Raw genomic sequence first — 23,611 nt, 5'->3', positions numbered from 1 at the left:
TCCAAATCTACTGCCTAGTGCCTGTCTATGGTTTATACTGGCATCATGCCATCATAAGCAACCTACTTTCTTTGAGTGATTTTGTATGGTTAGGCTCTAAAATGTCATATTTATGTAAACATAGAAAAAATTTTAATAGAACGCTAAAGAGGTTTTAGCATCAGAGAAAGGAAAAAGCAGTCAACGAGTTCTTAGCCCAGGTTTATTATACTATACCTACGGTGTCTTATTCTCCTGTTTGATTTGAGTTGTTTTCAGTTACATCCTAATTTCAGGTTAGTATTTTTCAAAGCAAACGAATTACTACAACACTGGCATTCACTGTTCTGATGTTTGCCCAAGGAATTTCTAGCTCTCTACATCCCTCTGAGGTTCAAGGTGCCAGTAAAGTGAATAGAAGTAAAGCCTTACCTTTGAATTTCTCACTTCTAAGGACAGATTCTGAGGAGCAGCACTGGGCACTAGACAGGTTAAAAAAAAAAAAAAAGAAAAAAAAGAAAAAGAAAAAGAAAACAAGTCAACCATCCATGTATCACCCACCATGTTAATACTAATGTGACTAGAAGGGCTCAACCAGCTAACAATGTCTCATGTTGATAGCTCTAGGGGATGAAGTGTGGCCGTGCTTGGTTCATATGAGCATCCACCCTTACTCAAATCAGCTTACAACTCTAAAAATCACATACTTAGTTCAGAAATATAAGTAGCTTTGAACCCCTAGACCAGCAGTTCTCAACCTGTGGGTTGCAACTCCTTTGGGGGTTGAACAACCCATTCACAGGGATCACATCAGATATTTACATCACAATTTATAACAGCAGCAAAGTTATAGTTAGGAGGTAGCAATGAAATTTTTTTTTTTTTTTTTTTTTTTTTTTTTTTTTTTTTTTTTTTTTGGTTTTTCGAGACAGGGTTTCTCTGTGTAGGCTGTCCTGGAACTCACTCTGTAGACCAGGCTGGCCTCAAACTCAGAAATCTGCCTGCCTCTGCCTCCCAAGTGCTGGGATTAAAGGCGTGCGCCACCTCCCCCCCCCCCCCCCCCGGGTGCAATGAAATAATTTTATGGGTCCCCACAACACGAGGAACCGTACTAAAGGGTCAAAGCATTAAGAAGGTTTCGAACACTGCCCTAGACTCTAAAGTGTTCTAGACTTAAGAAATATTCTAAAACTTAAACATATTCTGAGGACCCACTGTGGGAAGAGCCACACATTTTCTGGAATCAAGTGCAATAAATGTGGCAAGTGACAAGAAGTAGGTAGTGACAATATGGACCAAGAAGAGACGACAGACACAGTAGGTTTGGTTTTGCTGTGGACTTCCTAAAGTTTAGAAGGCAATTCTCAAGACGAGAAAAGTATTTCAACAAGGAAAGCTGCAATAAGTGAACTATCTGGCTTCCTGATGTACCAATGTGTCAGACAGCATGCATTTAGGTGTGAAGAGTTTGGGTCTGTTGGCAAAACAAAAGTTACATAACCAAAGTTCCTACTATACTGGAACCTAACAGAAGAGCATCTGGACGTTGATGGCTCAGATACTCTCCCTTCGTGTGATGACAGACAGCAGAGAAAACTGGAGCAGACCTAACTAGTCTGCTCTCTACCACCAGATGCTAATTCCAGCCCTTCTTACCTAATCTTCTCATCAGGACTTTCGAATACCCTATCGTCTGTGATCACATACTGAAATAAGGACCTACTGAACAGAATGTGCCTTGTTCACTGTCCTAACTTGTGCCTAGGAAAATGATATGAGTGTCGAGTCAGAGATGCAGCTGTAGAGGTCTGAAGTAGGGCCCAGTTATTCTGAAAACATGTCCATGTTAAGAAGTAACTTAGCCATAGAAACATTCAAACATTCCCACCCTCAAAGCTAAGATTTGCTGCAAGCTACCATGTGGCAGGTACACATTCCTTACAGCTCTCACGGAGTTTACTGTTGTTTCCATTTCATGTACATGTTGTTACAGATGAACTTGTATGTGGTTTACTTGATAAAGATGTTCCTTTTAGTAGGCCTAAGATCTAGGATCTACCTTACTCTAAAGTGCTGCCTTAAACTCCTATGTTAAGAAACTTCATTCCACTCAGTTTCCATGGTACTGTGGTCAGTAGGCCAACCTACTTAAGTGCAGTTAAAATTTGGCTTACGTGTAGATTTAAAAGGCTGTAAAAGCCTTTTTTTTTTTTTTTCTCTCAAATCACAACCAACTGGATATGCAGTTGGATAGATGAACTATGATTTATCTTTTGTTTTCTCCTTTTATCTGAAAAAAAGTCAAGTCCAAAGAAAAGAACAAAGAATAGTATAATGAACATTGTATTCTCTCCCTCTAGTTTCATTAATTATTAACATTCTGCAAAATCTACTTTATTTTTCCTATCGTAAGTGCATGGTGAGATTGCATAGGTACAGGTTTATCTACCATAAATAGTTTCTGAATTATCTGAGAGGTGGTTGCAAGTCACTGTGACAGATTACTCACAAATAGTTAGTATCTATTTCAATATCTGAATACCTGAATTCAATAGTTCAGTATCTCCTGAGAGAAACAGCAGGCTTCACCCAAACTAAAACACAACAATCACATTTGGAGGCTGTAATTTTGATTAAAAAATGCTTCACCCAAACTAAAACACAACAATCACATTTGGAGGCTGTAATTTTGATTAAAAATGGTATCAAATATATATAATAACATGTCCAATATCTAGCATTCTTAATACTAGTAACTGTGCTGGCAGTGTCCTACATAGGTATTTTATTTTTCCGGTATCTAAGAACCAAAGACCACACAGCTTATGTCTTATTCTCCTTTAATTAAGATGATTTTTTATGTAAGATTAATAATATATTTTAAGAATTGAGGCCATCTTTAATTCTAAAGGCCATTTAAATTTACAAAACAGTTGCAGAACTTCTCTCAATTTCATGTCTCTGCTTGTTGCATCATGACTTGGACTGAAGTTAAGTATTTTAGGTAGGAAAATAGAGGCCAAAGCTGTGTATTTCTTCATGGACTACAAACCAGGCACATACGCCTGCGTCTTTATTACTGATGTAATGTTTGATCATCTGCTTAAGGGAGCTGAACTGTAGCTTTTAAATATTTAAATATGACTGGCACATCCAGTGAGGCGAATCATCCCACAGCCATAAAATGGCTTGTGCCACAGACTACTAAGAACACCGAGAATCCATTTAGTATGAGATACCATGTGGTCTGTGCTTTCCAGTGAAGTTTTACAGCAATGCTGGTGAAGGTGGTGTTACCTAAAGTTTACATGTAAGAAAAAAATACTCAAAAAAGTTAGTTGATTATTAAGAGGTACAATGGGGATATGAATAAAAGTTTCTTCACATCAAAGCACATAATTTTACTGATAAGGGGTACTAAGAATGGTTATTTTGTTGCAAAGGAAAAAGCTCACCATCTGATAATGTTCGAACAGCAACATCTTGTGTAGAGACTCCAGGACCATGTTTATTGTAGGCCACCACTCGGAAACTATATTCTGTGTACTTCTTCAGTCCATTAATGGTGTAGGAGTGACTTGAAACATCAATATCCTTGAATGAAATAGAATACTTATCTGTACTTACATGTGCACACACACACATACACACAGAGCTCAAGCTAAAAAAAATGCTACAAAATGATCAAACTCTGCACAATACAGTGTTAACTGTCTTACAAAATATTACTTATAATAAAAGCAGATTAGTTAATTATAAACAGTAGCAATCTATTTAGAAATATTATTTGATGCTTAGTAACCCTTGCTGGTAAAAACTACAAAATAAATCTTAGTACAACAAAACCATCATCATTTAATTTCCTATACATCTCCCTCACCTTTGAGTTTTTCAACTAACCATAGAGTTTTGTAAGATTTTGGAGTGGAGGTTACAGTACTAGCACATCTTGTATGCTGGGCAACTGTTCTACCACTGAGCCGTATCTCTAACCCTTTAGTTTTTAGAAACCAGTGGTTCCGAAAAGAATCTTATCACTTTATACCTGTTCTTTATCAGTTCCTTTTTCCATGTAGTACAATTTGTAATTCTGAATTTCCCCATTGCCAGACAATGGTGTTTCCCACGTGACAGTGATAGAAGTAGGTGACGTTGCATAAGCTCGGATATTAGGTGCTGGGCCAGGGAGCTGAACTGTAAAGAGAATCCCAAGAGATCAAGATCTAAAGCAGGTTTACTGCAGTTCACAATAGCCATTCTCAGCAACTAAAAGTAAGAGAAGTACACAAAAGAACTCTTGTGATTTACCAACTCTCAGCAGTACATGTGTATACACAGTCTCTTACCACACAGAGCTGTGTGGAAGCCAGAGGTCAGTGTCAGATGTCTTCTCTATCACATTCTACTGCCATGCTCTGAGACAGCGTCTCCCACTGAACCTGAAGCTTAGCCGTTTCAGCTTGGCTGCATGATCCAAGCTCCTGGGATCTACCTGCTCCCTTCCCCAATCCCTTAGCTGGAGTTGCAGGTGTGTGCTTAGGTTTATGGGGGTGTTGAGGAATCCAAACTCAAGTCCTTAGACCTGCACACCATATCTGAATCACCGTGCCCTCTTCTCCAGCCCCCAAATTCTGGTTTTGTAGAGGAACAAGGCAGCACATAAAAGCAACCTCCACTGAAGAGATCGTTCCACTACTGAACACTAAGCAGGTCCTGGGAACACGGCGATGGGCAGAAGCCCCCTTCACAAAGAACACTCAGTTTAGCATAGAATCAGCACATTAATAAATGCTAACCAACTCACACAGTGGCTGTAATGAAATAGTAGAGAGTACAGGATATGCTGGGTGTGACGGGTTGCTTAGGGGAGGGGAGGGGGGGAGGGGAGGGGAGGGGAGGGGAGGGGAGGGGAAGATTTCTTGGTATTACAAAAAATGGTTTTCTCAGACATCTGGGAGAAGATTATTTGTCACCGGGGCAATCAGGGGATAAGTGGAAAGACGATGTTGCATGACTTGTATGGTTACACCACAGAATGGATGTAGGAAAAATAATGTTGAAAACAATTGTCAGATGGAGGAATGCTTGATATCTTGCTATGAGGTTTAGATTTTCTGACAGGCAGTGAGTGACCAGGAGTATGACAGTCAGATCCACGTTTAGAAAGGATGTACTGTAGATGGGAGAGAAGCAGCAAAGCAATAAAACCCATTTCAGGAACAGCTACCATTTACTGGATGCTTACAGTGAGTCCAACATTCAGTAAAGTTAATATGCTTCTTTTCTTTCCTTTTCTAATTTAATCTTAGCAGCAACCAAATGAGATGCAAAGTATTACCATCCTCATGAATTTTGAGGTTAAGAACCTTTCCAAGTCATGGGAAATTTATAACGGTGGAGCCAGAAACTGGTCACTTTTTTAGTCTAAAAGACAACTTCCTGGAGCTCAGTAAGGAGGCGAGGACAGTATCTTCAGTGGGGAAGCTGGTCCTCTGGACCCTGGATCTAACCTCTACAATGGCTCATACATCAACCCTTTCAGAATATTCTTTTTGTCTGACAAGAGTTCTTTCCCAACAGTATATAAATCCTAGCTAGCTGCTCAAGTCTATACTTTGGGAGAAATTCTGTATTAAAAATAAGTTTTCTAGCATTAATGTCACTATTATAGATACCATTAGATTTAAGGCCAAGGAAGGAAAAAAATGTTTTAAAAAACTGTTTTTCTCAAACAATAGCTTTATGCTATGAGGTTTGTTTTGCTATAAGTAGAAAGATCTGAATGTAGTCACTTTAACAGTTGTTTCCTTTATTTAGTCATAAATCATGCCATTTGTTCAATGTTAACAGCACAGTTTGTGTAGCCTGACAGGTAGGGTTTATCACACTTCTGTTGCTGGGGAACTTTCTTCCAACTTAACTAAAGAGAAAGGAAAACAAAATAGGAGAAAAAGTAGAAAAAGAAATTTTCTTAACCTCACCTTCCATATATTCATTGGTTAAGCTTAGGTAAATTGATCCCTTTAAAAGGCACTAATGATTCTGTCCAATCAGCTGTACAACGGTATGACAAATAGGAAAATACTCTCCAAAGGCTAATTCAGCATTCATACCTTTCCTGATGCCCCACACCTTCAGGAGGCGCAAGTCCCTCTTCACTGCTGGCATCTCTGCTGTCACATTACAATTCCAAAAGGCTGCACCACAGCCAGTTGTTCCTCCTGCCTATAACCGCATTCAAATACTCTCTCTTAACCAAACTCTTCAACTAATGATTTCAGTCTCTTCCATGTGATGGTGGCACCTCACACTATTGTGCATTTAACTGTTTCTTGTAGTAGGTTGTGAATTCCTTGGGAACAGAATTCCTTACTAATCTTTATGTCTGAACTGACCAACACAATGAAAGGCACACAGCAAGTACACAATAAGGCCACTTCTCCTTATGACTTCTCTTTCACTTCTAAATTTGACAATAACTCTTTTAGTTCAATGGTTTAACAATTTGAACACAAAGTCTGCAATGTTCATGAAAGCTATAGTTGTTTCCCAAGGGAAATGCGGATATATATAGACATAGGTATTTTCATTTTCAGAAGGTTCACAGCCTCAGGACCGACTTCTGCACCAGATCAAATCCAGTGGTCCTCCCTTCATTTCCATCATGACTCACTTTGCATGTGAACTGTTTGATCCTATTTCTGGGATTTGGGTCATCCAGTTTTCCTTCCCCAAGAATGCTTGCGTTATGTCAAATGCTTTAAGGTCAACCACAGGCTCCATCTTTTCTGGGATTCTTTCTGTATTTTTATATAAATTCTTCCTTGCTCTGAACTCTAGTCTAGTATCTTGCAATTATAGTGCCCCCCTTAAAAGCAAATGAAGGGAAATGGAGCCTAAAATCTAATGGATAATTCCCACACTTAATCCAAACAAAGTCAATTATGAAGTTTAGCACCCCTACCTCTGTAATGAGAGTGTGTTCACCTTAGATCAGTTCTGGACACTCTCCATGGCTCTGTGCTCTTGCCTAGCGCTGACTCGTGATTTCAGTATCACCACTACTATGACCAAAGGCCTCCTGATTATACTTATCACTGCTTACGCTCAAGAACAAAATCACTTGTTCATCATCTCTGTGTTTCTAGTATTTTGCATAGTACCTGACATAGGAGGCATGCAAACATTGGATAAGTAATTTGCTATAACATTAAAATGTTGAAGGTTCTTAACTTCTTGCCTTTCTTTATTCCACCCACCAGGCAGAGTTCCTGAATTCTTGTTGTTCTGTAATTAGTAAATTCATTCTTCTAAGCTCCCAGATAGGGAGAGACAAATAAATGTATCTCACATGCTCTCTACTAAAACAAAAGCTTTTACTGAGGCCCTGAACACAGAAAGCCAGTGTAGATACCATAAAAGTTAGCCAGAGACAATTTTGGAAAAATATGGCTCATGGTAAGAAGTAACAGTTAAAATTTTTCAAGAAGGAAAAATATTATGATATTTCTTATAAATTCAGGCTTGTAGTTTATAACCAAAAGTTAAGGCATAAAGGACATTAATAGTATAAACCAACCTGACATTTACCTTAGTCACAGAAGCCTTAGAAATGTAACTAGAGGCAATACTATTGAGCACAGAAGAACACAGACCCAAAGCAAAGAGGTTCTAACTAGTAAGGTACGTTAACATAGGGCACTCCAGCTGGCAACAGTTAAATACCCACCACTGTGCAAAGCACTACATTATGTGTGCACATTGTAGGAACTGTCTATAAAATAAGCAAGATGTATTAATAAAAGCAGTTGAGGAATGAAGTGATGATGTATCTTAGGACCATACAGATACAAAGGATCAGAAAAAGGCTCTATAAGACTTCTTCTGAGTTAATCCTTAAAAGATTGGTATAATATGAAAGAAAGCAGAAATACACTGATTGTCCTTTTATTTACTATGTTCAATAAAAATTTATCTTCCCATCAAGAAGGAGCTTAAAGCCCATATGCAAGACAAAAAGCTGACAGGACTCCAAATAGTCCCTCTCAGGGCGTGGCCAACAGGCAGGTGAAAGACTTACCCTCAGGCTGTGTTTCCACTCGTAGAGGAGCTGAACTCTCTCCAGAGCCATGCTTATTTTGAGCCATAACTTTGAAGATGTACACAGTTGCTGGCATTAAGTTTTGAATAGTCACCTGCATCTCTCCTGGCTGACTGGTATTCTCAACACGCTCCCTTTGGATAAAGAAGGGTTAGGAAAGAAACTGATCAATACAGCAAAGCTCTAGGTAGTTTCCATCTCCAGCTCCTGTGAAAAATCTAATCATTAAGTCACATTTATTCTTAAAAGTGAAACTGAGTGTTTCCAGGCAGAACAGTATATGAAGACTGGCAGAAGAGTGAGTTGTAAACACTTGGCAAGCTGTGGGTGATCTTGCTCAAATATTACTGATATCACCCACTATAACCAAAAACATACATACAACTCAGGAGGGTGTGTGTGTGTGTGTGTGTGTGTGTGTGTGTATGTGTAAAACATAACAAAGAAGAGGCCATGAATTGGAAGGGGGACAATGAGGAGAGTTGGGGGGGGGGGAGGGAAAAGGGAAACCAATATAATTATATTATTATCTAAAAAAATTTTTAAAAACCTGAATTGTAAAAACAAACAAGCAACAAAGTAGCCATAGAATATTTACAGAGGTTATTACACTGTAGTTGGCTAGGTCACCTAAAAAAATACTATAGTATTAAAAATTATTGTTTAGCACTACCTAAGATATACACAGTACTATTTTGTCTTTGTCTAAACTTCTAAGTTACCAGATTTAGAGGGAGCACATAAATTGATTTCTTATACTTTGAGGTAGCTAAACCTTGTTTTGATTACCAATGACTGACTGTTCTGTTTAATGGGAAGGACTGAACTACAGAGCACAGGCTACGACTCACCTGTAATAAATTTTTAAACAACGTATTTCTTAGAAAAACAATTGGGGATGGTATTTTACTTGAAACTGACATATAAGACTGTCTCATTCATGCTCACACACTATACAAGTAGAAGGCAGAACGCTCACATGCAGGAGGAGACACACACACACACACACACACACACACACACACAGAATTTAAAGTTTGCCTTCAAATTGTAAGTATCACATTGCTGAATTATGTATCTTTTGTTTGTTCCTCTCTGAAAGGTCGGGAGATGGGAGAAATCAGTGATATTATTAAAACCTGAAGCAAACTTCTATAGAATCATTGTTATAAAAAGGGAGTCAGTCATAAGCATGATTCCCGGAGATGAAATCCCCACCTGAGAAGGTTCTGATAGACTGGTCTATATGAACCAAGTTTCTCTTCAGAAGAAAGAAAAGGACCGGAACTAGTGACCATCAGAAAGGACTATTTTCAGAATATCTGGGTGGTTACAATGGAACTGAGGTTTGAATACTACAACTGAATCAAATAAGAATGAAAGTGTGTTTTATATTAAGACAGTGTTAACAAGAAGCTAGGAAATCTAATTCTAGTTATAGTAGGGCTGTTAGCCTGTCAAGAAACTATGATCAAGACACTAGCTCTTTCTGAACCCTACTTTCTTTAGGTATTTAATAAAAGAATGAGACAGGTTGGGCAACTTTTTCTTAAAAGTGCCAGACATTAAAGCTTACAGGCAAAACACCTGCTTATATAATGCTTAAAAAAAAATCACTGTTTTAAATACAGAAACAATTATTAGCTCCTCAATCGTAAAAATAATGGCTCCAATTTGGCCTAGTAGCCATGATATGCAGGCCTAGAATTAGACTAACAGCTCTATGTTTCAACCATCTTGAAAATACTATTAATACTTAGAGTAACTCTCAATTCTTCATTTAATAGCCAATATCAAAAAAAGCACTGGTGTTTAAAATATAGGTGTCTAAGTGGTAAAATGGACTAATATCACACAGGTATAAAGAAAGGCAAGCAAAGGATCTTCTGGATTATGCAACTTAAGTGCCCAACAGAATTACTACTTATGACCAAGGCACATAGTGCCACCTGGTGGTTGAATTTTTAAATGCAGAAGTAGAGAAGTTTTCTTGTAAGGCAGTGGTCTACATTCTTACATTGTATTCTTATTATACTGTATAAAATAATTTATTATCCTTGCTTTTAAGATGATAAATATAAGCCCAAGAAGGCTAAGTAAACTGTTTGTATTATAAAACAAGATAATCACAATATAGGATTTAGACTTCATTTTAGACTTCTTTTATCCCTTCACTGCTTGTATTCGAAATCAAGCTTAATGAAGTAACAACGCTTAGCCTCTCAAAGCATCTTCTTTAATATATTGTCCACACTTCCTACCCACTTTAAATCACTGCTCTTAGCTTCATCCAGGCTGTTGACTGCTGTATCTAGATCAACATACATGCTATCTCTGGATTTTTTTTTCCTTCTCCTATTATAAACTTGAAAAGTGCCAGGTGGTGGTGGCACACGCCTTTAATCCCAGCACTTGGGAGGCAGAGGCAGACGGATTTCTAAGTTCGAGGCCAGCCTGGTCTACAGAGTGAGTTCCAGGACAGCCAGGGCTACACAGAGAAACCTTGTCTAGAAAAAAAAAAAACAAAAAACAAAAACAAAAACAAAACCAAAAAAGTGCTCTCAAAATATTGCCAAATACAAACTGTTAATACAGTCAGAGGGCATAAATGCTCAAAAGTCTAAAATGGTCCATTCCTATTTTATTATGCCCAAACTCTTACTGGCATCCCAACATGTGGTTCGAAATGTGTCCTTTATTTTTAACCTCAGACTGATTTCTACCAAAAGTTCTGGGTCAGGGAGGTGAGCACTAAGGCCTCACCATCCTTACTCCAGACATGGAAGCTAAACTCTTGTGCACTGTAAATGTCTCAGCCCACTTCTAGCTCCCACACGACATCATCCGATTTGTAAAATCCAAAGATTTAACAAAGGGCACTAGGATAAGCTGGGTCCAACACAGTGCAAGAGTGAACGGAAACTTGTATGTGGGCATTTGGGGGAGGCCTGAGGGATGCGGCCTGAGGATGACAGGAAACCACGTACAATTATTTGTTTGAAAAGGAGATTCATTTATGGCAGATGTATTAATGAAGGCAAAGGTCCTGCTGCAGATAGTGTGCCTTATGCACAGGAGTGAATTTACATGCATTTGCAATTCAGCCGTCAGAGTCGCGGAGGTCATTCCGACACTGACACTGAAACTCGAAGGTCCGTGTGCTGCTGCGCACCCTTCCACTCTGGGGGTGTGAGTCTGGGTTCTGGGAGGTTTTGTTGTTTTAGTTCTTATTTTTTGTTGCTTTAGTGTTCAGTTTTCTTGTTCTCAGCACTTAACACTCTCTAAACTTCCCTTTATTTAATGTCTTTCATGTTCAGTAGACTAATACTGTACCATCTTTTTATGTACAGAACTTTATTTCCTTATCTTTGTAAAATCTCAAACAACCTGTTTTCAGTAAGCATTATCTGACAAGTAGTCCAATCTATCAAGATAAAAGTATGTTACTGCAACTAGTGATGGGGCAAAATCACAGGGTCTGGCCATAAACACGGTACATATATAACAATTACAGATATCCTAGCAGAAAAACAAACCGTACTTCATGTGTTAAGGCCCTAAGCTGAGAACAATGAAATAAATCATCTACAACAGTCAGAAGGTGACATGGGTCTTTCACAGAGTTCATAATTTGGTGAGGAAAACAATGTAAATACATATGAAACAACTGAGCAACCTTATTCTCATTATTATAGTTGTCAGTATCAGTGGTTCCAATACATATGGAGAGTAACAGTGATGTGCTGAGGTAGACACTGTCCTGAGAGGGCTTCATGGGGCTTAAATTGGCACAGAAGGAACTAGACATGTAGCTTTAGCTGGAAAGAGGAAAGACGAAAGATCCCAGAGAGACTAGGGACAAAGGCACCACTGATAAGCAGACTGGCTTCACTAGAAAATGAGTGTAACTGAGAAGAAAGGAAAACAAGGGTACACATATACACAAAACCAGGCTGTGGGATAAAGTGGTCTGCAGATTCTAGACATCCTCCTGCAAATAACATAAGCTCTTGAGGTGGTGGAGGTAAAAGGGAATTCACCAACAGTGGCATTTTAGGGACATTACTCCTAAGTACTCTTTTGACATCAAAAAGACCAAAACTAAATTAATTTGACTAATAAATTATACTGACTTCAGTCTCTACATTCTGCTGAATAACTCTTATGAGAAAGGCACACAGTTGTACTGTCAGAGATGTGCTTCAGTGGCAATGTGTCAGAGATGTGCTTCAGTGGCAATGATTACTTAGCATACGTATTGATTTGATTTGGTTTGAGTCCCTGCACTACAATCAGTAAACAAAACACACCAGGCACAGTCCAGGCTACACCTGAACACTTCCACCTCAGCAGCTCTATCAGCTTTCTCCCAGTTTTTCAGAAAGGCAGGAAAAAATACTAGGACTTCAATGTGCTTGGAGTTTATATAATGACGTAAATAACCTTGAGGAAGACATATTTCAACAATCTCATTTTCTGGACAAACCCTGCACACTACAGCAGGTGAGCATAACCAGGCAGGTGTAAGAAGACGCGGGCCATTGACTCTAAACACGAAGCACTTACCTAGCAATCCCTTCCTTGGTGTAGAACACAGAGTAGGTGAGATTGTCTCCATGAGGATCTGATGCAGGTGTACGCCATGTCAATTTAATGAAGCGAGTAGAGACCAGGGAGGCCACGACGTCTCGAGGAGCTGAAGGCAGTGGTCCCGTTGTGGCTGGTGCTAGATGGTCAGTAGTGGCACTGGTCAGTGAAGTGGGAGGTAATGTTGGGATGGCAACATCTTGTCATGTGCAAACATTGGGGAATATGAAGGGCAAACCACGACGGTTTTTAAAGAGAACAGAAAAACAAAAAACAAAAAAGAAATAAACAAAACCACGATGGGAAATAAAATAAAATGAATGAACATAAAAAAGGCCATTAAACTGAAGGCTAACATGCAGGCTGGGGGTAACTACTGCAATCTAATGGGGATATTCAAGACATCACTGTAGAACAAACAGATTTCCTGATCTGATAAGGGTTGTGGGTAAGGAACAGGGAAAAGACAGCTGAGAATAACACATCTTAAAGGACACAGCAGTGCCCAGGTCAACACGCAGCATGTGTCAAACTCTGCATATAACTCTCACAGTTTGGTGGACCTCAGTATTTTCTACTTTACCAAAATATGGAAAAACCTATCTATAATGATTACTGTATAAATACTCCTCATCACACTCAACAAAGGGCCTCAGGGGAAGTCTTGGGGTGGAGGTATTGACTTCATTTATTTTTTCAGCTTTAAAGAAGATTAGGAAGCTACACTTTCAACTTTAACTTTAAGCTCTGTTATCCATATTGGCAATATCCAGAGAAGTGACAACTTTTCTCATCTTGATAAATTACACTTCAATTGTCTTTATGTCAATCTGTTTTGCTCCATCACTATAAGAACCCGAACCCAAAATCCCAAGACCACAAAAACAGTACAGGTAACTTAGAATCTTCTGCCAGGATCTTCGCCACAATGTGAACAGCTACAGACGTGCAGTACTGGGTGCAGGAGATGAAGCAATGAAAGCACTAAGCAGCCATGGCTAACCTGCTCTTTCTGAGGTGGCCTACCCTATGAGATAGTTCTGATTTTAGAAATTTTACTCCTTGTACTCAACCTAAATCTTCCTTTTAGAGACAAAAGTACAAATTTAATCACCCTCACACACACACCCCACCCCTCAGAGGGGGTCTCACGTTAAAAGTTACTATAAACTTCCTGGGGAAACTGGTAGAAAACAGGCAGAAAAGAAAATAATTTGTGGACTTCTTTTCTCCCATATCCACCATTTGTGGAGACAGCCCAGGGCCTCCGGTGGACCAGATAAGCACTCTTGTCTCAAACATAGTTTTAAATTAAGTGGTAGGGCATTAAGGCAAACAGTCTCCTAGAGGTATCTGAGCACTTTCCACAAGGAACTCTGCCTCATTAATGTGGACCAGTAAATCATACAACAATTCTGTAATCTGTACTACCATATTGTCTCAATCTTACAGAGGATGACATTTATTTTTAATGTTAATCAAAGGCTTTATAAGTTTGGTAATGCTCAATAACAAGATGCCCATACAACCGGAAGTGTAACCCAATACCTAACCTAGATATATCAACTATCTTTGACTGGCGGAGACACTCCAACATCAGCCTTCATGTCCCCCCATCCCCAGAGGATGACATTTAAAGGAGCTACAACCACATGTCCTGGGTCATAGCAAGTGGTAGAGTAATACCCTGACTTCTAGTGCACAGGCCCTGATGTAGCCAGGGTGGCTGTCATTGGGAATCGCTGACTCTTTCCTGTCCTCTCCTGTTTATGTCTACTCCTTGGAAGCGTTAGTCTATTAAAATGTAACATTATGAAGTTTTCTTCAGCTGTAAGCGCAAACTTGCTGAGACACACAGCCTAATATAAAATAGCAATGCTCACAGACTTCTAAGGCATTTCTGTTACACAAAACACTTGATTTTAAAACAACCTAAGTCTTCCACAAAATTAAAACATCTGGAAACTACTTCAAGACTTTTATAAATGTTAACCAGTCATCACAGGCTCACAGCCTAAGTGAAACCACACATCTTGAGGCCAAATATATGCAATTAAAATCTTTGAAAAACTATACCATTTTGTTGTCCTTCCACCACCAGAATTTACTCCTGAGAGTTCAAAGATCTGACCACTCACTGTGCTCCAAAACTTCCCACAGCATAAGCCTGAAACCTCGGCACTGGGCTCAGTCTTCGCCAGCCTAGGGAGACACAGCTGTGTGATGGAACATACCATTCACACTGTATTCTGGATCTTCCTGGCTCACTGCACAAGAACGAGCCTTTCAGCTTCTTTGTTCAAACTGTTTCCATGTCTATAGCAACAGATACAGGCCAGTCTGGGACTGACAGCTTCACTTGACTAACACATTATACACACCTGAAGCAGGTACTCAAGGTGGAAATCATTAAATTCTGTGCTGGACATGTTGCCCTTGGTTAAGAGGATACAATTATTCTAATTTGACACCTACTTAAGTCAGTAAAGTGAGCTGTGAGTAGGCACACTTACATTTTCATTTTGAAATACAAAATGTGTGTGTGTTGAATTTCTAAATTCCTTCAAAAGGCAAGAGAGTGTCTTGGGGAAGGTTCTTTCTCTGTAGCCCTTTATTTCCTCATGCAAAGAACTCTATCAGTAAGTCCCAGGGATGTTCACGGTGACATTGGGTGAGATCTACACGATGCATGAGTGTTAACAGAGGTACAGCTCCATACACCACCACATGTATGATAAGTTAGCAAGTATACCAGAAAGAAGCGGGGAATGGAGAGAGAGAGAGAGAGAGAGAGAGAGAGAGAGAGAGAGAGAGAGAGAGAGAGAGAGAGAGACAGAGAGAGACAGACAGAGAGAGAGAGAGACAGAAGACATGGGAGTGTTAAGCCGAAGTGTGAAAGTAGAAGAACTGACATTTTCCTTTCCTGTGGAGGGTATGAGGGCCTTGTACTCCAGAGACCACTCTGGGAACCAGGAACGTTAATCATGAAGGGGCATCTCCTCAATGGAGGAGAGAAATCAAATACCTGCATTCCATCCAGAAAGCTGACAGTGGAGGCTGTTAATGACCTGGTGACCTTTTTGCTAACTATAGAGGCAGTCTTCACTCAAATGTTCCAGAATGCTTATCTCAGACTCTTCCATCTCTAAACCATTACTCATCCTCCTTAGGGGAGATTTCACATGTTTATCCCAGACGCTTCCCTTTCTAGACCATTACCTTAGGGGAGACCCCTATGGCCTGCTGACCTCTATGCTATTGGTTAAAGATCACACTAGTTCCTAGGCCTTTTATATAGAAACCACCGTCGTGGTCACATGCACTTTGAAAAGAAGTTTCTATGTAGTCAACATCTTAAGCTTTATTGTGCATCTGGAATTGGACTGATTGTTGCCTGGAAACCTTTTCCCATGTTGTACTATGTTTTAACTATGCTGACAATGAACCACCTGGCATCAGACTCCCAGAAGTCTGATCCAGGTTGATAAAGTCAATCTGGTTTTCATTCTTATCTCTTCATGTGGTTTGCTTCCCTGTCTGACACCTGCAGGGACCCCTTCACTTTCCATTACATCCAAATATTTCTAGTAGAATGTAGTTGTTATCTTCATAATCTTTTGAAATATTTCTTGGTCTCCTTTTTTCCCTCTCCTAAACCCTTTCCTGCCTCCCTCTCCTCAACTTTCCAGGAGTCCTGAAGTGAACAAGCTCTTCTACCACTCTCCTTATGATATACTTCACTGCGGTAAGCCCGAAGCAACAGAGATAAATGACCATGGACTACAACTATAAGCATGAGCAAAGACAAATTTTCTTCCTTTAAGTAGTTTCCCCAGGTATTCTATCACAGCAATAGAAAGCTGATTAGTACAGGTGTCTTTATATTTACACACATAAATAAGGAAATGGAATGCTGCCAAACATGTTGCTTCCCAAACTTTTGTATAACACATGGCTTGAAGAGGTTCCCATATCTGTATAAAAATGAATTTCAATATTTCCAATTGCTACAAAGTATTTCCAAGCATAGAGTCACTTTTATCATTCCTTATACAGTGGCTTTTTTTTGTTGTTTGTTTGAATTTAGTTAGTTTTTGGTTTTTCTAGACATTGTTTCTCTGTATATCCCTAGCTGTTCTAGAATTCACTCTGTAGACTAGGCTAGCCTCAAACTCACAGAAATCTACCTGCCTCTGCCTCTTGAGTGCTGGGATTAAAAGCATGCACCACCATTCCTGGCTTGAGAACTATACCCAAATAATAAACAGGACATCATAAACTCCATTTTGTATTAAACAAAAAGTATATTAAGTAAATCAAAATGTATTAAGCAATAAGGCAGATACAAGGAAAAGTAAATTTAATGAAAAAAAATTCTGGAATCCTAGGTACTTCAAAGGGGCAGACTGAAAAAGACACAAATCAATTGATCTTGAGAAACTGTCAGTACATTTGGAAGCAGGGATGACATGCATTAGAGGAAGTAGATGGTGGTTTGTAAAAGGATCTCTGAGACTTCAAAATCCTCCGAAACATTTATACTCAAGTAATCAGAGGAGATCAGGATGGAGATAGAATGGAAGACACCACCTAAGTCACACCATCAAGGTTAGCAGGACCAAACAGCAAGGCGTACTGACAGGCATCATGGACTCCTGACACAGAGGCACTACAAGGTCACTTCCCATTTGTACTTAAGGAAAGAAAAATCACATCTGCATAATCATAAGATAATCAGAGGACATTATACTTTGACCAAAACTTTGTAAGTGTTGAAGATATGATAGATCAGAAGTCTACAGAACTGTCAGATTGAAAGAGACAGACAGAACATAAATGCAACATGGTATCCAAAAGACTGGAAGAGAATGAATTCCTACAACTCTCCAGAGCTTCTTTCCAGCACATTTCTCTCATGTAGCCTGCTCTGTAAATTCCAACTACCTTTCTAAACCTAATTCTTCCATTTAGCTCCCTGACCTTGCTAGGTGATTTGTTCTCAGCTCTCAGACGTAAGGGTGTCCTTACCCGCCCTGGGCAGCAGGAAGTATTTCAGGCAAGTAGATGGGGCTAATTTCACTGATTTCCTTAATCATAGTGGTCATGACCCTGGCATGTTTGCAAAATGTTTAAAAATATTTCTTTTATATTCTTTGTCTAGTTTGTATATTGTCTGGTTGTTTACTGCAGAAGTAAGATCAATATTGTATTATAATTGCATGTGCTTTAACAATACTGCAAAAGTTATTAGTAATTTCTCTCAAGGAAGTAATACAGTAATAAAAGATGCTGGCTCATAGTACCAACCATAATAAATTATTATGTACAACAAACATAAGAAGTATAGGATTCAATGATAGTTCGTATCTTTTAAGAAAAGTTGAGAGAATATATTCAAGGCTAACTCCAATTATCCAACATTTTGCTTGATAAATGACATGCTATTAATTTCTTGATGCTAATGTTTTATTTCCACTATAAGAAGAGAGGATAATTACAGATAAAACAGAAACACATGTACATGGAGGGGTTGCTGACACATACCTATCAGCACCTGGGATGTGAGATAGGAAGAACATGGATTCCATACTAGACTGGGTACCTACACAAGGAGACCCTGCCTCAAAGTACAACAAATAACATCTCCTAAGTTGAGGACAAAGATCATCTGTACACTGTAGAGCATTTGCCTAGTATTTTGAGGACCTTTCTTGTTGCTGTGAGAAAAATACCTGTTAAAAGCAACTAAGGACGAAAGGGTTTATTTGGGCTCATGTACATCATAGCGTAGAATTGTGGCAGTAATACAAACCAACTTTAGCTGTGGCAGCAGGAGAATGATCACATTATATTTCAGTCAGGAAGTAGAGAGATGAATGCATTGTCAAGACAATGACAGGGTCTTGTTAGGCAGTCAGGCTACTTTCTATGGTTACAGGAAACATGTTTAATCACAGCCAGGTTCTTCACAATGAATGTAGAACAGTTTCCCTAAAGAGCATCACCATTTTAAGAGTAAAGCCTCTAGAGCTGTCACACTGGTAAATATGGTACCATATTCTGACCCAAACTCAGGAGACACCCTGTCATTTCACATGGTATCTATCAGGCAATGTCTTCACAATACCAGCAGGGTAGAGATAAGCTGTTTTTGTAAGTACCATTGGAAAACCAAACTGTTAAAGACGCCATTCTAAAATTGCCAGAAACTGTACGTATGAAAGTTTACACAGCTCAGAACTCATCCTGAGAATTTCTCTTCTGGGTTCTACTCCACAATCCTGAAAGCACAGTTCATTCCCCTATAGCAAACAGCTGAAAAGATGCAATTAAAAAAAAAAAAACAAGCTTTTGAGATGCACAGAGCAACAACTAGAATCCAATAAAACAATCACTCCAATAGACAAAAGAGGTTCAGTGAAAGCATTTACATTCAGTCATGGAAACATCTGTAGTAAGCTATCAGTTACAGTACTTTATTAAAAATAAAAACAATATTATAACAAGAGAAGAGCCATGTATCATTTGCTCCTGAGAGTCATGTGTCACATAAAGGAGGCACTGAGAAGTATGTGGTAGTTATGACTTCAAGCAGTATGCAGTGCTCCCAATGGGGTCTCTCAGTGTACTGGACAAGTTTCACAGCTTGGTAGTGAGACGCATAAGAGATAACATAAATTTCTTATAATAAAATTCATCATTATTTCCAAGTTTTAAATATGATAATGAGACAAAAATTAGAGCAAAAGAACAATGCTGTGCAATTATGATGACTGAGAAACATCTTCATACACTATCACAGTCTAATTCACCAACATCTGTCGGGACAAGAGTAATTCTTTTCAACAAAGCTCATGTAAGGAAATTTTATTAATTCTAATATTCTGATTTTCAGGTAGAAAAAAAGTCTAACAATTTTCAAGGATCCTATGATGAGAATAGGATTTACTTGAGCTGGAGAGATGGCTAAGTGGTTAAAAGCACTAACTGCTTTTCCAAAGGACCTGGGTTCAATTCCTAGCACCCACATGGCAGCTCACAGCTGTCTGTAACTCCAAGATCTGACACCCTCACACAGACATATATGCAGACAAACACCAATGCACATAAAATTTAAAAAAGGGGGGAGGAGGGGAGGCTGGAGAGATAGCTCAGTGGTCAAGAACACCGGCTGTTCTTCCAGAAGTCCTGAGTTCCACATGGTGGAACTCAGTAATCACATGGTGGCTCATAATCATCTGTAATGGGATCTGATGCCTTCTTCTGGCACACATGTGTACATGCAGATTCATATACATAAAATAAATAAATCTTAAAAAAAGATTTAAAAAAAGAATAGGGCTTACTTGAAATGGCATGTACTTTTTTGTTACATATTATTTGAAAGAAATATCAAGTTGTCTTGTGAAAATCTAACCTGAGTTTTAAAACTTCAAAGATATGTTATTTTTTTTCAAGGTTTATATGACAGAATCAATGATAGATTTGACATCTACTTTCAGCCTTGGAATTATTTCCCTATTATGATCAGTATTATTTCACTTCTAGAAAAAGTAAAATGTCTAAAGTGAAAATGATTCCCAAATATCCTGAATACCCTTAAAGTTGTCATGCTTATTCAAATATCCGTATTGATGCTAGTGTAATAAGGAAGGCATCTTCAAATGTTCATAAATGTTACTCCCCAAGGCAGTATTGAGACATACATGCCAAGATCCTTTATCATATCTAAATAAAATCCACACAATAACAAGTCAACAACTCTAATGAAGAAACTGATTTGAGAGAATAGTTACAAAGTAAGAGCAGAAACTACACTAAATAACAGTGCTCACTGACTACCGATAATGAAATAGTACCTGTTTAGCAATGCTGACAAACATTGACATAAGTGATACAAACAGGGAACACAAATCCCTTTCTTGCAAACGAACAGAAAAGAACTGTGTACATCACACGAACATGGCATGTATAATATAGAGTAGGTTAAATAATACTCAATACATTAGGTATTTCCATTCTGCTAGAAGCCAAGAACACTGGCAGCTAAAACGGCATTTATAGTCAAGCTTTGACAGACACACAAGATTTGATCCTGTCAAAAGAGAGGTATCTTAAAATAGCAAAATAAGTTAAGTAATGACGTGTAAAATGAATGAGGACATGGATTTAACCTTGAGTTTGGGCAGAAGCTATCTATCCAAAGTACTACAGTGTCTAAGTGCATCTGATTTTCTGTGATTTAGACAGGTGACAGTCACATCCCAGCGAGCTCCAACAGCTACACTAGATGTGTAATCCTGGACAAGTTTACTTAACAAGTTTAAACTTTAGTTCTTAAAGTACATACACACAGGAACAGTAGTTACACACACTGTTTATTCGTGTAGAGGGAGGGCGTGAAGGAGAGGGAGAAGAGGGAAGTGAGGAGGAGAGGGAGAGAGGGAGAAGTAGAAAGAAGTTGGTTGGTGGAAACAAAAAACCAGAAATCTATATCCAAATCTGATTGTTTTACTTTTCAAATGAGCAGAAAAGGGAAAAACAGGAGACATTCCATAAAGAATGCAAGAAGACAATGAATAATTAGATGGAATGGTGTCCCTGGGAAACGTAAGCCAGAGAATGTGTCCTCCTTTTGCTCACATATGTGACAAGTTGCACTTGTTTTACAAATCAACCCAAACCTTAAACCTCATCCCTGTTCTCTCCTTCCCTCTAAACCCATCTTTGGTTTTTGAGACAAATTTCTTAGACAGCCAAGGATGTCTGTTCTTAAACTCACAATCTTCCTGCCTCAGCCTCTCAAATGCTGGGATTACAGGCATGCTGATATAAAACTCTAATTATCTCTTTAAAACAATCTACCAGGCACAGAACGATACAAAAATGGACAAATGATGTATCATGTTAACATTAATCAAAACAAAACCGGTACTGGACAAAAAACAAAGATCAGTACCATGATGCTTAGTTAACATGCTCAACACACTGGGTTTGATTCCCCAGCACCATAAACAAAAACAAGTTTTAAAAAGTCTACAGAGTTATTATACTGATCAGTCACACTAATTTTAAGAAAAGTAGACTTCAGGAAAAAAAGAGCTAAAGAAAAAGCAGAAGGAACACATACACACAGAGAGAATCCCATTAGAAAAAAAAAAAAAACTGTAAACCACACTATAAGCAAAAGACCTATTAAGATTAAAAAACAAAAAACAAAAACAGACAAACCATTATGAGAGCAAAAAACCTCCTAAAATAACACTGAATTCATTCTGTGTTAACCTTTACTGCTGGACATGAAGCCTGCACTTAAGTGTGGTTTAAATATCTAATGAGACTTGGTCAAGAAAACTACTTTTTCCTATGCAAGAGGTTATTGATTAGAGATACCTCTGTATTACAGAGAGGAGTTTGTGTTTGCTTTCCTCTCAGCACTGGGACCCCATACGGCCTAGACCTGTGCAGGCCCTGTGCATGCTGCTGCAGTTTCTGTGAGTTCACATGTGCTTCAGTCCTGCTGTTGTCTACAAGGCTTGGTTTCCTTGGTGTCTTTCATCCCCACTGGCTCTTATGATCTTTCTGCCTCCTCGAGGGGAAGAGGTTTGATGGAGACACCCGACTTAGGGCTGAGTATTCTAAAGTCTCTCACTCTCTATACACTGTCCAGTTGTGAATCTGTTTACTTTGTCCCATCAGTTTGTTTTGTCTTATTCTGCCTTGTTTGCTTTTAATCCCATTTTATTATAATTTTTCTAGATGCCTGTTTGTTTTCTGAGGTGGGTGGGGAGAGAGAATAGATTTGAGTCTGTGAGGAGGTGGAGAGGATCTGGGAAGAGCTGGTGAAGTAGAACTATTAATCAGAATAAATCATATAAAAACATATCAGTAAGAAAAACCTGAAGCAAAATCCTAAAATAATTAAAAATAAAAAATAATTAAAACAAATGCATTAGAAGGTAATTCTACATATTTTTCTAGAAATTAACAGACATCAGGTGACGTATACAGTAGAGAACTAAGAGGAGGTAACAATAAGCAACAAGAGCAATAACAAACTACAACACTATAAAATATTTTAGGACCTAAAGAAATGCAAACCTTTACATTTTAAGATGCTGTTGAATGGCAGGCTCATGTCAACTGCACACAGGAAAGAAAGGTGCACAAAGCACACCATAAAAATCACAATGGAAGAACAGGTCAAAATCCTACAGGTTTCCAGAGACGGAAGAGGCAACCTAAAATGATGGATTGCATGGAGCTAATGCCGAGTAGTCTGTTAAATGTATCACCACCTTAAAACTTCCTGCACATCCAGAGATATTTATATAAAATATAATCAAGCCAGTTAAATGAAAAAACTCCAGACAAACGTAAGAAAGTATAAACACGGCCTCCAGAATGTGGTCTGCAGAAAGGCACAATGTGAGTAAGAGGACTGAAAATATAACAGACTCATCTGGTGAGAGGAAAGACCAGATTAACCCTAAGTGTGTTGTAAAAAAAAAAAAAAAATTGTTTATGTCACAATTTTAAGAACAGCTGAATGACAAAGCAGAAGAAGCAAATTAAGATAGCAGAATCACTATAAGTAAAAAACTCTCTAAAGCTGATAATCATCAAAGAAAATGACAAAGTTTAATAATGGTACAGAAAATATATGGCCAACAATGTAATTAAGAGAAAACTGATACTGATCTGACTAAGTAGGACTGAAGGCAAAATGACTGGTCAAGAGAAAACAAGTGTTTCCTGATGTTAAAAAAAATCTGCATTTTCTTGATTCTGAGATGTACTTTTTCATTATCTTAACATCTGAAAGGTTGCATCTTAGAATACAACAGTGCCTTGGGGTTTATGAAGTATTCACCCACCAAGGGAGGTAAGTCACATATCCTACACTGACAACACAGCCTGGGAATACACAAAGCAGCAAGCAGT

The 23,611-nt window shown here is 38.6% G+C and overlaps 1 protein-coding gene across 11 annotated transcripts in view; it reads right to left on the bottom strand.

Annotated features, from left to right (window-relative positions):
* Neo1 (neogenin 1) overlaps positions 1-23,611 on the bottom strand; it is a 154,198-nt gene that overhangs the window by 43,170 nt on the left and 87,417 nt on the right. For 7 of the 11 annotated variants that reach the window (XM_076925514.1, XM_076925519.1, XM_076925511.1 and 4 more), the window contains exons 8-12: positions 12,647-12,866; positions 8,060-8,214; positions 4,025-4,173; positions 3,435-3,573; positions 412-461 (exon numbers count right to left, since the gene is read on the bottom strand). In XM_076925514.1, the coding sequence (XP_076781629.1) occupies positions 412-461; positions 3,435-3,573; positions 4,025-4,173; positions 8,060-8,214; positions 12,647-12,866 (713 nt within the window). The remainder of the gene's footprint in view (positions 1-411; positions 462-3,434; positions 3,574-4,024; positions 4,174-8,059; positions 8,215-12,646; positions 12,867-23,611) is intronic. The other 4 variants (XM_076925513.1, XM_076925521.1, XM_076925516.1 and 1 more) reach the window with 1 other exon arrangement.

This window comes from Arvicanthis niloticus, chromosome 26, assembly GCF_011762505.2.
Source record: "Arvicanthis niloticus isolate mArvNil1 chromosome 26, mArvNil1.pat.X, whole genome shotgun sequence".
Classification (NCBI taxonomy): domain Eukaryota; kingdom Metazoa; phylum Chordata; class Mammalia; order Rodentia; family Muridae; genus Arvicanthis; species Arvicanthis niloticus.
This window is presented reverse-complemented; position numbering and strand designations above follow the sequence as displayed.